At 32.6% G+C, this 14,647-nt stretch overlaps 1 protein-coding gene across 1 annotated transcript; it reads left to right on the top strand.

The window, feature by feature from the left end:
- Positions 1–454: 454 nt before the first annotated feature.
- Positions 455–4,190, top strand: LOC143364898 (uncharacterized; the record flags this gene model as incomplete). Its single annotated transcript, XM_076804980.1, has 3 exons — positions 455–509; positions 552–938; positions 1,059–4,190. Coding segments are annotated over exons 1-3 (3,574 nt in total), but the record flags the coding sequence as incomplete, so codon positions are not given.
- Between the last annotated feature and the right edge of the window lie 10,457 nt (positions 4,191–14,647).

Raw genomic sequence — 14,647 nt, 5'->3', positions numbered from 1 at the left:
AGCTAATCGGGTACATCAAAATCAGGGAACTCGAACCCGATATTCTCCGCCATCGTCCCCTAAGTTTAATCGACGACAGACCTTCGCGACAATCACAACACGGCTATCGACTTGTGCAATCTGTGAAAAGGGAAATCATAAGACATTTCAGTGTAAACACTTCGATAAAATGAATGTCGACAAACGGATAGAAGCAGTAAAAAACGCGAAGCATTGCCTCAATTGTTTAGCTCCAGGACACACGGCTGAACAGTGCAATGCTAGTAAATGTAGAGTTTGCAATTTACCACACAACACCAGATTGCACAAAGATTCGAGACCACAGTTTCAAAAAAGAGAAGAACGTGCCGACAGCCCGAAACCCGGGTGCAGTTCTTGACTTTCTCAGCATCTCGATGTTTCACACAAGCTCCCATACACTTCCTTATTGACAGACGGTTCTACGCATGATCTCATGACCACCGCAATTGTACACGCTTTCGACTGTAACAATCGGCCTCTCGAGTGTCGTACGTTACTCGACACGTGTTCAAATGCGAATTTCATTACAGAGGCTTTTGCCAAAAAATTAAATATAATCAGTCAGGAACGAAGTGTGAACATCGAGGTGTTGAATGAGCTAAAAACGGTAACGAACAAAACGCTACGAATAAAGGTCAAATCGCGCATTAACGGATTCAATCGCACTCTCAATTTTTTCATTATTCCACATATTTCCAGTCAGTTACCCGATCGTCAAATTAACAAATCGCAATTGCACATCCCATCAAATATACAACTTGCTGATCCTCATTTTCATCGGCCGTCACATGTAGACATGTTAATCGGTACCGGAACAACTTTGGCGTGTCTTAGCATAGGTCAGATCGAGATTGGTTCTAAACAACAGTCCGATCTGATACTGCAAAAGACACAATTCGGATGGATCATCGGGGGGAGTGCACCGGTTTCATCAATTCGCGAAACACACAAAACCTTATTAACAAATGTGGAATTTGATATGAAAAAATTTTGGGAGGTTGAAGAGGGACCGCATAACTCGTATTTTTCACCTTCAGAAAATGAATGCGAGTCCCATTTCAAACGGACAGTCAGACGATTGAAATCTGGACGATATATAGTAGCGCTTCCGTTCAATGAGAAGAAGCAGCTAATCGGCGAATCCCGTACGCACGCTCTAAATCGCTTTTTGTCTTTGGAACGTAAACTTACTCGCGACTCGCAACTCAGGACCGAGTATAATCGAATCATGGACGAATATATTGATTTAGGTCACATGACACAGGTAAAAAATGACCAAGACACACACGGGTATTATTTGCCTCATCACGCCGTCATCAAACCCACCAGCTCGACCACAAAATGTCGAGTTGTATTCGATGGTTCGGCTAAATCCACAACCGGGATTTCTTTAAATGACTCGCTACATACAGGACCGACCATACAGGACGACATTTTTACTTTATTGAATCGCTTTCGGATGCACACCTATGTTATATCAGGTGACATAGAAAAAATGTATCGCCAATTTCTCGTACGTCCTGAAGATCGTCAATTTCAAAGGATTATCTGGAGTAATAACAAAAACGAAATTACTACATTCGAACTCAACACAATAACATTCGGTTTAACCTCTGCACCATATTTAGCCATCAGATGTTTACAACAATTGGCATCTGAGGAATTCATACATTTCCCAAGGGCTTGCGAGGTTATTTCCAAGGACATATACGTAGACGATCTTTTAACCGGCACAGATAACTATGACGAGACGCTACGACTACGTAACGACATTATTCTAGTATTAAAACGAGGAGGTTTAAACATTCGGCAGTGGGTATCAAACGACCCAAACCTCTTATCCGGACTTTCCGAAGAAGACATTCATCCAAAATTCTTCGGCGACACCACAGTAAAAACGTTAGGTATTGCATGGGATCCGAAGGACGATTCAATAAATTATCAAGTTCACGTTACGCCACGACATACATATACGAAACGGACGATTCTTTCAACGATCGCGAAGATTTTTGACCCGTTAGGTTTACTCGGTCCAGTCACAGTCGTTGCAAAGATATTAATGCAACGGTTATGGCAATTGAAGGTCGATTGGGACGAATCGTTGCCCATGAGCCTCCAGACTGAATGGTCAAATTATCAAGAAGAGCTCAGCCTCTTGGAAGGTTTAAAGTTTGAGCGACATGTCTCTCAACCCTCAGTCAAACGATTAGAGCTGCATGGCTTCTGCGATGCAAGCGAGCGGGCGTACGGGGCTTGCATATATATTCGGTCCCTTGACGTATCGGGGAATATAAGGGTACGACTTCTTTGTGCAAAATCACGCGTTGCACCCTTAAAAACCATCAGTTTAGCTCGTCTGGAGCTTTGCGGGGCTGTCCTCCTTTCGTCACTATACGATTCAATCACGAGGTGTCTGAACCACAAAATTCACGAGACGATTTTGTGGACAGACTCTACCATAGTTCTACATTGGTTGCATAAACCGCCTAACATATTAAAAACCTTTGTGGCCAACCGGGTTGTGGAAATTCAGACTAAAACAAACATACTCGCATGGCGACATATTCGGTCTTCAGACAATCCTGCGGATTTGTTATCACGCGGCACAACTCCCAGGATTTTGATAAATAGCAAAATCTGGTGCAACGGACCAGATTGGCTCGCTACTGACGAATCGCTATGGCCAGCATCTTGCTTTGAGCCTCCTCCAGAAACGCCTGAAATGCGTAATATACAATGCTTTACAGTCACCAGTGCGCAACCATTCGATTTGTTATTACGGTATTCATGCATAGACCGTCTACGCCGAATTATTTCATATTGTTTACGATTTCGTCCGACAAATCGCAAAACTGGATCCATTTCCATTCAAGAATTAGAACGCGCCAACGAAATCATAATTAAGTCAACTCAGACAAACGCGTTTTCCGAGGAGATCGCAGCTCTTAAATCAAAGGCCGGTTTGAATCCTAAGAGCAAACTATTATCTCTAAACCCGTTCATCGATGAACAAGGGATACTTCGCGTAGGTGGTCGACTGCAATATTCTGATCTAGAATACAACACAAAACATCCAATACTTTTGCCAAAGAGCCATCACATAACCGATTTGATAATCCGCGATATTCACATTCGAAATTGTCATTCTGGATTGACTTCTACCCTATACAACGTTCGACAAAAATACTGGCCAATCGATGGTAAGAACACTACCCGAAAAATCATCCGGAATTGTATCAAATGCTTTCGATTCAGCCCACCAACGACAAATTACCTAATGGGTAATTTACCCACCACGCGCATTACCGAATCCAGACCATTTTCAAACGTTGGAACAGACTTTTGCGGACCGTTTTATATCAAAGAACGTCGTCATCGAAATCGGACGCACGTTAAGGTTTACGTTGCCGTATTTATCTGTTTTTCCACCAAGGCAGTCCATTTAGAAGTGGTGGGCGATCTAACTACGGACGCCTTTTTAGCAGCCTTGAAAAGATTCATCGCGAGGAGGGGCATTTGTAGTAACATTTATTCGGACAATGGCACTAATTTCGTAGGTGCCAACAACGAATTGAACGAACTTCACAGAGTTCTACGAGAGGATGAGAGGGTCAATCGATTTGTCTCTGACAAAAAGATTTCATGGCATTTTATGCCTGCCTTGTCTCCTCACTTCGGCGGACTCTGGGAAGCAGCTGTAAGGTCGTTCAAACATCATTTAAGGCGTGTTGTCGGTGATCAGCTTTTCACGTATGAGCAATTTGCCACGTTCGTAACCGAAATCGAGGGAATCCTAAATTCCCGACCATTGACTCCTCTTTCTTCCGATCCAAACGACCCCGCAGCATTGACTCCTGCCCATTTCCTTATTGGTACTGCGATAACGAGTGTGCCTGAAGCTGACTTCACCGCAAGTCCGAGCAATCGGCTGTCAAATTGGCAGCACATACAAAAGGTTAAGCAGGACTTCTGGGCCAGGTGGTCCAAGGAATACATCCACCAACTACAAACCCGGACCAAGTGGATGAAGGGATCCCACGACATCCAGGAAGGCACGGTTGTCATCCTGAAGGACGATCACCTGCCTCCACTCCAGTGGAATCTTGGAAGAATCTTGGAGATCCATCCCGGCGCCGACAACATCATACGTGCTGTCACAGTTAAAACCAGTAATGGTGTATATAAACGAAATGTGAAGCAGCTTGCCCCCCTTCCGATTGCTTCCGATACCAATTGAATAATTTCATGAACAATTGCGTTAATTTTACTCGTTTCTTCCTTTATTCTTTGCGTTATCATTCGTTCGTATATAATTACGTAAATCTTCATTTTATGTAGTTATATTAGCGGTAGGATTTTATGCGTTTTATCATTTATTTTTCTTTTGCATTTACTCGTATTATATTAATCGTTTACTCGTTTAGCGCTTAATCCTATAATTACGTTCGATTGCGTTTTTTCATATTTTATTCGTCTTATTTAATATATTACTTATATTCTTATCTCATTCGCGCTGCCATCATAGGGCATTAGATAATCCGATTCGTTTCATTGAACTATGCGTACAGTTCAACGGGGGGAGCATGTTCGTTCCCACCGAGTTTTTCCGCATATAGTAAATCGTCGCGAGGCAACAGCTACAAGTAAGAAAGCTGAAAGCCATAAATGAAGCCCTTCTCCGATTTCAAGCCGTCCTTCGAAAATTAGAAGAATGCTAATGCTCGAGTGGCCATGCGCCACTCGAGGGTTTTTTGGCTGATGGCATTGGAAAGTGGCCATAAAGTCAATCCGGGAAACCCTCGCTCCGCGTACCACCCGCAATGTACCGGAGGTCCCGGATTCGGACAAAGCGGGCCTTATAGCCCGCACGAGCGTCGACCAGGCTAAGAGCGCAACCCCTCTTGAGCCACATGTACGCGTGTCCTTAGCCTTCGTCACCGGACCCAAGCTAAGGGGTCATAAATTCGTTCGCGAGCCACTTAGGCTATTTACTCGGGCTGTTCCGGGGTCCTGTTATTCGTTACAGCAATTTTCCTGGTTTGACTTGTGGGTGGAGACTTCCTCCTCCACCGGTGAGGGCTATCCCGGAAGATTCTTCTCCCTCAAGTCAACCAGCGAATAGGAAAGACTTTACCCCCAAATTAGGAACTTTTCTTGACACCACCGAGGTGACCAGCGAACGGACCCCGGGACAGAAAATCAGAACCATCTCACTACTCGGAGAGAACTGCTAAACACTCTGAGAACAGTCTCAATTCGCGAACAGTCAGAACTGTCTCATCATTCGGAGACAACAATCTCACCATTCGGAGAGAACAATCTCATCATTCGGAGAATTGTCTCGAAACCCATTTAAAAATACTCAAATATTGTACCGCTCCAGATCACTGGCTCTGTAAATTAGTTGCCCAACGTTAATTCAGCAGGCAACATATTGTTAAGTGTTAAGTTTTGAAAATAAAGACATTTTTTATACACGAAAAAACAATATACCTGAATATACTAGAATAAAGCGGAATATACCAGAATATTCCAGAATAGACCATAATATTCCTAGAATATAGAAAAATATATAAGAATATACCTGAATATACCTGAATATACTAGAATATAACAGAATATACCAGAATATACTTGAATATACCAGAACATACCATAATATTACTCGAATATAGAAGAATATACAAAAATATACCTGAATATACTAGAATATAGCAGAATATACCAGAATATACTTGAATATACCAGAACATACCATAATATTACTCGAATATAGAAGAATATACGAGAATATACCAGAATATGCTAGAATATACTACAATATTCCAGAATAATCCAGAATATACCAGAATATGCCATACTATTACTAGAATATAGAAGAATATACGAGAATATACCAGAACATACTAGAATATACCAGAATAAACCGGAATATACTACAATCTAGCAGAATATACTAGAATATACGAGAATATAGCAGAACAATCCAGAATATACCAGAATATACCATAATATTACTAGAATATAGAAGAATATATGAGAATATACCTGAATATACCTGAATATAATATAATATAGCAGAATATACCAGAATATACCATAATATTACTAGAATATAGAATAATATACGAGAATATACCTGAATATACTATAATATAGCAGAATATACCAGAATATACCATAATATTACTAGAATATACAAGAATATACGAGAATATACCAGAATATACTAGAATATACCAGAATAAACCGGAATATACTAAAATCTGGCAGAATATACTAGAATATACGAGCATATAGCAGAACAATCCAGGATATACCAGCATATACCATAATATTACTAGAATATAGAAGAATATACGAGAATATACCTGAATATACTAGAATATAGCAGAATACACCAGAATATACCAGAATATACCATAATATTACTAGAATATAGAAGAATATACGAGAATATAGCAGAATATTCCAGAATATAACAGAATATACCATAATAGTACTAGAATATAGAAGAATATACGAGAATATACCTGAATATACTAGAATATAGCAGAATATACCAGAATATAACAGAATATACCATAATATTACTCGAATATAGAAGAATATACGAGAATATATAAGAATATACGAGAATATACCTGAATATACTAGAATATACTAGAATATTCCAGAATATACAATAATATTACTAGAATATTCCAGAATATACAATAATATTACTAGAAAATAGAAGAATATATGAGAATATACCTGAATATACCTGAATATACTAGAATATAGCAGAATATACCAGAATAAACGAGAATATACCAGAATATACCAAAATATTACTCGAATATAGAAGAATATACGAGAATATACCACAATATACTAGAATATAGCAGAATATACTAGAATATACGAGAATATAGCAGAATATTCCAGAATATACCAGGATATACTATAATATTACTAGAATATAGACGAATATACGAGAATATACCTGAATATACTAGAATATACTAGAATATTCCAGAATATACCATAATATTACTAGAAAATAGAAGAATATATGAGAATATACCTGAATATACCTGAATATACTAGAATATAGAAGAATATACCATAATAAACGAGAATATACCAGAATATACCAGAATATACCAAAATATTACTCGAATATAGAAGAATATACGAGAATATACCACAATATACTAGAATATAGCAGAATATACCAGAATATACTTGAATATACCAGAACATACCATAATATTACTCGAATATAGAAGAATATACGAGAATATACCAGAATATGCTAGAATATACTAGAATATTCCAGAATAATCCAGAATATACCAGAATATGCCATAATATTACTAGAATATAGAAGAATATACGAGAATATACCAGAATATACTAGAATATACCAGAATAAACCGGAATATACTACAATCTAGCAGAATATACTAGAATATACGAGAATATAGCAGAACAATCCAGAATATACCAGAATATACCATAATATTACTAGAATATAGAAGAATACATGAGAATATACCTGAATATACCTGATTATAATATAATATAGCAGAATATACCAGAATATACCATAATATTACTAGAATATAGAAGAATATACGAGAATATACCTGAATATACTAGAATATAGCAGAATATACCAGAATATACCATAATATTACTAGAATATACAAGAATATACGAGAATATACCAGAATATACTAGAATATACCAGAATAAACCGGAATATACTACAATCTAGCAGAATATACTAGAATATACGAGCATATAGCAGAACAATCCAGGATTACCAGCATATACCATAATATTACTAGAATATAGAAGAATATACGAGAATATACCTGAATATACTAGAATATAGCAGAATACACCAGAATATACCAGAATATACCATAATATTACTAGAATATAGAAGAATATACGAGAATATAGCAGAATATTCCAGAATATACCAGAATATACCATAATAGTACTAGAATATAGAAGATTATACGAGAATATACCTGAATATACTAGAATATAGCAGAATATACCAGAATATAACAGGATATACCATAATATTACTCGAATATATAAGAATATACGAGACTATACCTGAATATACTAGAATATACTAGAATATTCCAGAATATACCATAATATTACTAGAAAATAGAAGAATATATGAGAATATACCTGAATATACCTGAAGATACTAGAATATAGCAGAATATACCAGAATAAACGGGAATATACATGAATATACCAGAATATACCAAAATATTACTCGAATATAGAAGAATATACGAGAATATACCACAATATACTAGAATATAGCAGAATATACTAGAATATACGAGAATATAGCAGAATATTCCAGAATATACCAGGATATACTATAATATTACTAGAATATAGACGAATATACGAGAATATACCTGAATATACTAGAATAAAGCGGAATATACCAGAATATTCCAGAATAGACCATAATATTCCTAGAATATAGAAAAATATATAAGAATATACCTGAATATACCTGAATATACTAGAATATAACAGAATATACCAGAATATACTTGAATATACCAGAACGTACCATAATATTACTCGAATATAGAAGGAATATACAAAAATATACCTGAATATACTAGAATATAGCAGAATATACCAGAATATACTTGAATATACCAGAACATACCATAATATTACTCGAATATAGAAGAATATACGAGAATATACCAGAATATGCTAGAATATACTACAATATTCCAGAATAATCCAGAATATACCAGAATATGCCATACTATTACTAGAATATAGAAGAATATACGAGAATATACCAGAACATACTAGAATATACCAGAATAAACCGGAATATACTACAATCTAGCAGAATATACTAGAATATACGAGAATATAGCAGAACAATCCAGAATATACCAGAATATACCATAATATTACTAGAATATAGAAGAATATATGAGAATATACCTGAATATACCTGAATATAATATAATATAGCAGAATATACCAGAATATACCATAATATTACTAGAATATAGAATAATATACGAGAATATACCTGAATATACTATAATATAGCAGAATATACCAGAATATACCATAATATTACTAGAATATACAAGAATATACGAGAATATACCAGAATATACTAGAATATACCAGAATAAACCGGAATATACTAAAATCTGGCAGAATATACTAGAATATACGAGCATATAGCAGAACAATCCAGGATATACCAGCATATACCATAATATTACTAGAATATAGAAGAATATACGAGAATATACCTGAATATACTAGAATATAGCAGAATACACCAGAATATACCAGAATATACCATAATATTACTAGAATATAGAAGAATATACGAGAATATAGCAGAATATTCCAGAATATAACAGAATATACCATAATAGTACTAGAATATAGAAGAATATACGAGAATATACCTGAATATACTAGAATATAGCAGAATATACCAGAATATAACAGAATATACCATAATATTACTCGAATATAGAAGAATATACGAGAATATATAAGAATATACGAGAATATACCTGAATATACTAGAATATACTAGAATATTCCAGAATATACAATAATATTACTAGAATATTCCAGAATATACAATAATATTACTAGAAAATAGAAGAATATATGAGAATATACCTGAATATACCTGAATATACTAGAATATAGCAGAATATACCAGAATAAACGAGAATATACCAGAATATACCAAAATATTACTCGAATATAGAAGAATATACGAGAATATACCACAATATACTAGAATATAGCAGAATATACTAGAATATACGAGAATATAGCAGAATATTCCAGAATATACCAGGATATACTATAATATTACTAGAATATAGACGAATATACGAGAATATACCTGAATATACTAGAATATACTAGAATATTCCAGAATATACCATAATATTACTAGAAAATAGAAGAATATATGAGAATATACCTGAATATACCTGAATATACTAGAATATAGAAGAATATACCATAATAAACGAGAATATACCAGAATATACCAGAATATACCAAAATATTACTCGAATATAGAAGAATATACGAGAATATACCACAATATACTAGAATATAGCAGAATATACCAGAATATACTTGAATATACCAGAACATACCATAATATTACTCGAATATAGAAGAATATACGAGAATATACCAGAATATGCTAGAATATACTAGAATATTCCAGAATAATCCAGAATATACCAGAATATGCCATAATATTACTAGAATATAGAAGAATATACGAGAATATACCAGGAATATACTAGAATATACCAGAATAAACCGGAATATACTACAATCTAGCAGAATATACTAGAATATACGAGAATATAGCAGAACAATCCAGAATATACCAGAATATACCATAATATTACTAGAATATAGAAGAATACATGAGAATATACCTGAATATACCTGATTATAATATAATATAGCAGAATATACCAGAATATACCATAATATTACTAGAATATAGAAGAATATACGAGAATATACCTGAATATACTAGAATATAGCAGAATATACCAGAATATACCATAATATTACTAGAATATACAAGAATATACGAGAATATACCAGAATATACTAGAATATACCAGAATAAACCGGAATATACTACAATCTAGCAGAATATACTAGAATATACGAGAATATAGCAGAACAATCCAGAATATACCAGCATATACCATAATATTACTAGAATATAGAAGAATATACGAGAATATACCTGAATATACTAGAATATAGCAGAATACACCAGAATATACCAGAATATACCATAATATTACTAGAATATAGAAGAATATACGAGAATACAGCAGAATATTCCAGAATATACCAGAATATACCATAATAGTACTAGAATATAGAAGAATATACGAGAATATACCTGAATATACTAGAATATAGGAGAATATACCAGAATATAACAGAATATACCATAATATTACTCGAATATAGAAGAATATACGAGAATATATAAGAATATACGAGAATATACCTGAATATACTAGAATATACCAGAATAAACCAGAATATACTAGAATCTAGCAGAATATACTTGAATATACGAGAATATAGCAGAATAATCCAGAATATACCAGAATATAAAATAATATTACTAGAATATAGAAGAATATACGAGAATATACCTGAATATACTAGAATATAGCAGAATATACCACAATATACCAGAATATACGATAATATTACTAGAATATAGAAGAATATACGAGAATATACCTGAATATACTAGAATATAGCCGAATATACCAGAATATACCATAATATTACTAGAATATAGAAGAATATACGAGAATATACATGAATATACTAGAATATAGCAGAATATACCAGAATATACGATAATATTACTAGAATATAGAAGAATATACGAGAATATACCGGAATATACTAGAATATAGCAGAATATACCACAATATACCAGAATATAAAATAATATTACTAGAATATAGAAGAATATACGAGAATATACCGGAATATACTAGAATATAGCAGAATATACCAGAATATACCATAATATTACTAGAATATAGAAGAATATACGAGAATATACCAGAATATACTAGAATATACCAGAATAAACCAGAATATACTAGAATCTAGCAGAATATACTAGAAAATACGAGAATATAGCAGAATAATCCAGAATATAGCGGAATATACCATAATATTACTAGAATATAGAAGAATATACGAGAATATACCTGAATATACTAGAGTATAGCAGAATATACCAGAATATACCATAATATTACTCGAATATAGAAGAATATACGAGAGAAGAATATACCAGAATATACTAGAATAGACGAGAATATAGCAGAATAATCCAGAATATACCAGAATATACCATAATAGTAATAGAATATAGAAGAATATACCAGAATATACTTGAATATACCAGAATATACCATAATATTACTAGAAAATAGAAGAATATATGAGAATATACCTGAATATACCTGAATATACTTGAATATAGCAGAATATACCAGAATAAACGAGAATATACCAGAATATACCAGAATATACCATAATATTACTCGAATATAGAAGAACATACGAGGAATATATAAGAATATACCAGAATATACTTGAATATATCAGAATATACCATAATATTACTAGAAAATAGAAGAATATACGAGAATATACCTGAATATACCTGATTATACTTGAATATAGCAGAATATACCAGAATAAACGAGAATATACCAGAATATACCAGAATATACCATAATATTACTCGAATATAGAAGAATATACGAGAATATACCACAATATACTAGAATATAGCAGAATATACTAGAATATACGAGAATATAGCAGAATATTCCAGAATATACCAGGATATACCATAATATTACTAGAATATAGACGAATATACGAGAATATACCTGAATATACTAGAATATGGCAGAATATACCAGAATATACCAGAATATACCGTAATATAGCAGAATATACTAGAATATACGAGAATATAGCAGAATATTCGAGAATATACCAGAATATACCATAATAGTACCAGAATATAGAAGAATATACAAGAATATACATGAATAAAGCAGAATATACCAGAATATAGCATAATATTTCTAGAATATAGAAGAATATACGAGAATATGCCAGAATATACTAGAATAAAACGGAATATACCAGAAAATTCCAGAATACACCATAATATTCCTAGAATATAGAAAAATATATAAGAATATACCTGAATATACCTGAATATACTAGAATATAACAGAATATACCAGAATATACTTGAATATACCAGAACATACCATAATATTACTCGAATATAGAAGAATATACAAAAATATACCTGATTATACTAGAATATAGCAGAATATACCAGAATAAACGAGAATATACCAGAATATACGAGAATATACCATAATATTACTCGAATATAGAAGAATATACGAGAATATACTAGAATATACGAGAATATAGCAGAATATTCCAGAATATACCAGGATATACCATAATATTACTAGAATATAGACGAATATACGAGAATATACCTGAATATACTAGAATATGGCAGAATATGGCAGAATATACCAGAATATACTAGAATATACGAGAATATAGCAGAATATTCCAGAATATACCAGAATATACCATAATAGTACTAGAATATAGAAGAATATACAAGAATATACACGAATAAAGCAGAATATACCAGAATATAGCATAATCTTTCTAGAATATAGAAGAATATACGAGAATATACCAGAATATACTAGAATAAAGCGGAATATACCAGAATATTCCAGAATACACCATAATATTCCTAGAATATAGAAAAATATATAAGAATATACCTGAATATACCTGAATATACTGGAATATAACAGAATATACCAGAATATACTTGAATATACCAGAACATACCATAATATTACTCAAATATAGAAGAATATACAAAAATATACATGAATATACTATAGTATAACAGAATATACCAGAATATACCATAATATTACTAGAATATAGCAGACTATACCAGAATAAACGAGAATATACCAGAATATACCACAATATACCATAATATTACTCGAATATAGAAGAATATACGAGAATATACCAGAATATGCTAGAATATACTAGAATATTCCAGAATAATCCAGAATATACCAGAATATGCCATAATATTACTAGAATATAGAAGAATATACGAGAATATACCTGAAAATACTATAATATAGCAGAATATACCAGAATATACCATAATATTACTACAATATAGAAGAATATACGAGAATATACCTGAATATACTAGAATATAGCAGAATATACCAGAATATACCATAATATTACTCGAATATAGAAGAATATACGAGAGAAGAATATACCAGAATATACTAGAATATACGAGAATATAGCAGAATAATCCAGAATATACCAGAATATACCATAATAGTAATAGAATATAGAAGAATATACGAGAATATACCTGAATATACTAGAATATAGCAGAATATACCAGAATATAACAGAATATACCATAATATTAGTCGAATATAGAAGAACATACGAGAATATATCAGAATATACCAGAATATACTTGAATATACCAGATATACCATAATATTACTAGAATATAGAAGAATATACGAGAATATACCTGAATATACTAGAATATAGCAGAATACACCAGAATATACCAGAATATACCATAATATTACTAGAATATAGAAGAATATACGAGAATATAGCAGAATATTCCAGAATATACCAGAATATACCATAATAGTACTAGAATATAGAAGATTATACGAGAATATACCTGAATATACTAGAATATAGCAGAATATACCAGAATATAACAGGATATACCATAATATTACTCGAATATATAAGAATATACGAGACTATACCTGAATATACTAGAATATACTAGAATATTCCAGAATATACCATAATATTACTAGAAAATAGAAGAATATATGAGAATATACCTGAATATACCTGAATATACTAGAATATAGCAGAATATACC

This window comes from Halictus rubicundus, unplaced genomic scaffold, assembly GCF_050948215.1.
Source record: "Halictus rubicundus isolate RS-2024b unplaced genomic scaffold, iyHalRubi1_principal scaffold1133, whole genome shotgun sequence".
NCBI classification, from domain to species: domain Eukaryota; kingdom Metazoa; phylum Arthropoda; class Insecta; order Hymenoptera; family Halictidae; genus Halictus; species Halictus rubicundus.
The sequence above is the reverse complement of the archived record's forward strand: the minus strand, read 5'-3'. Positions and strand labels throughout refer to the sequence as shown.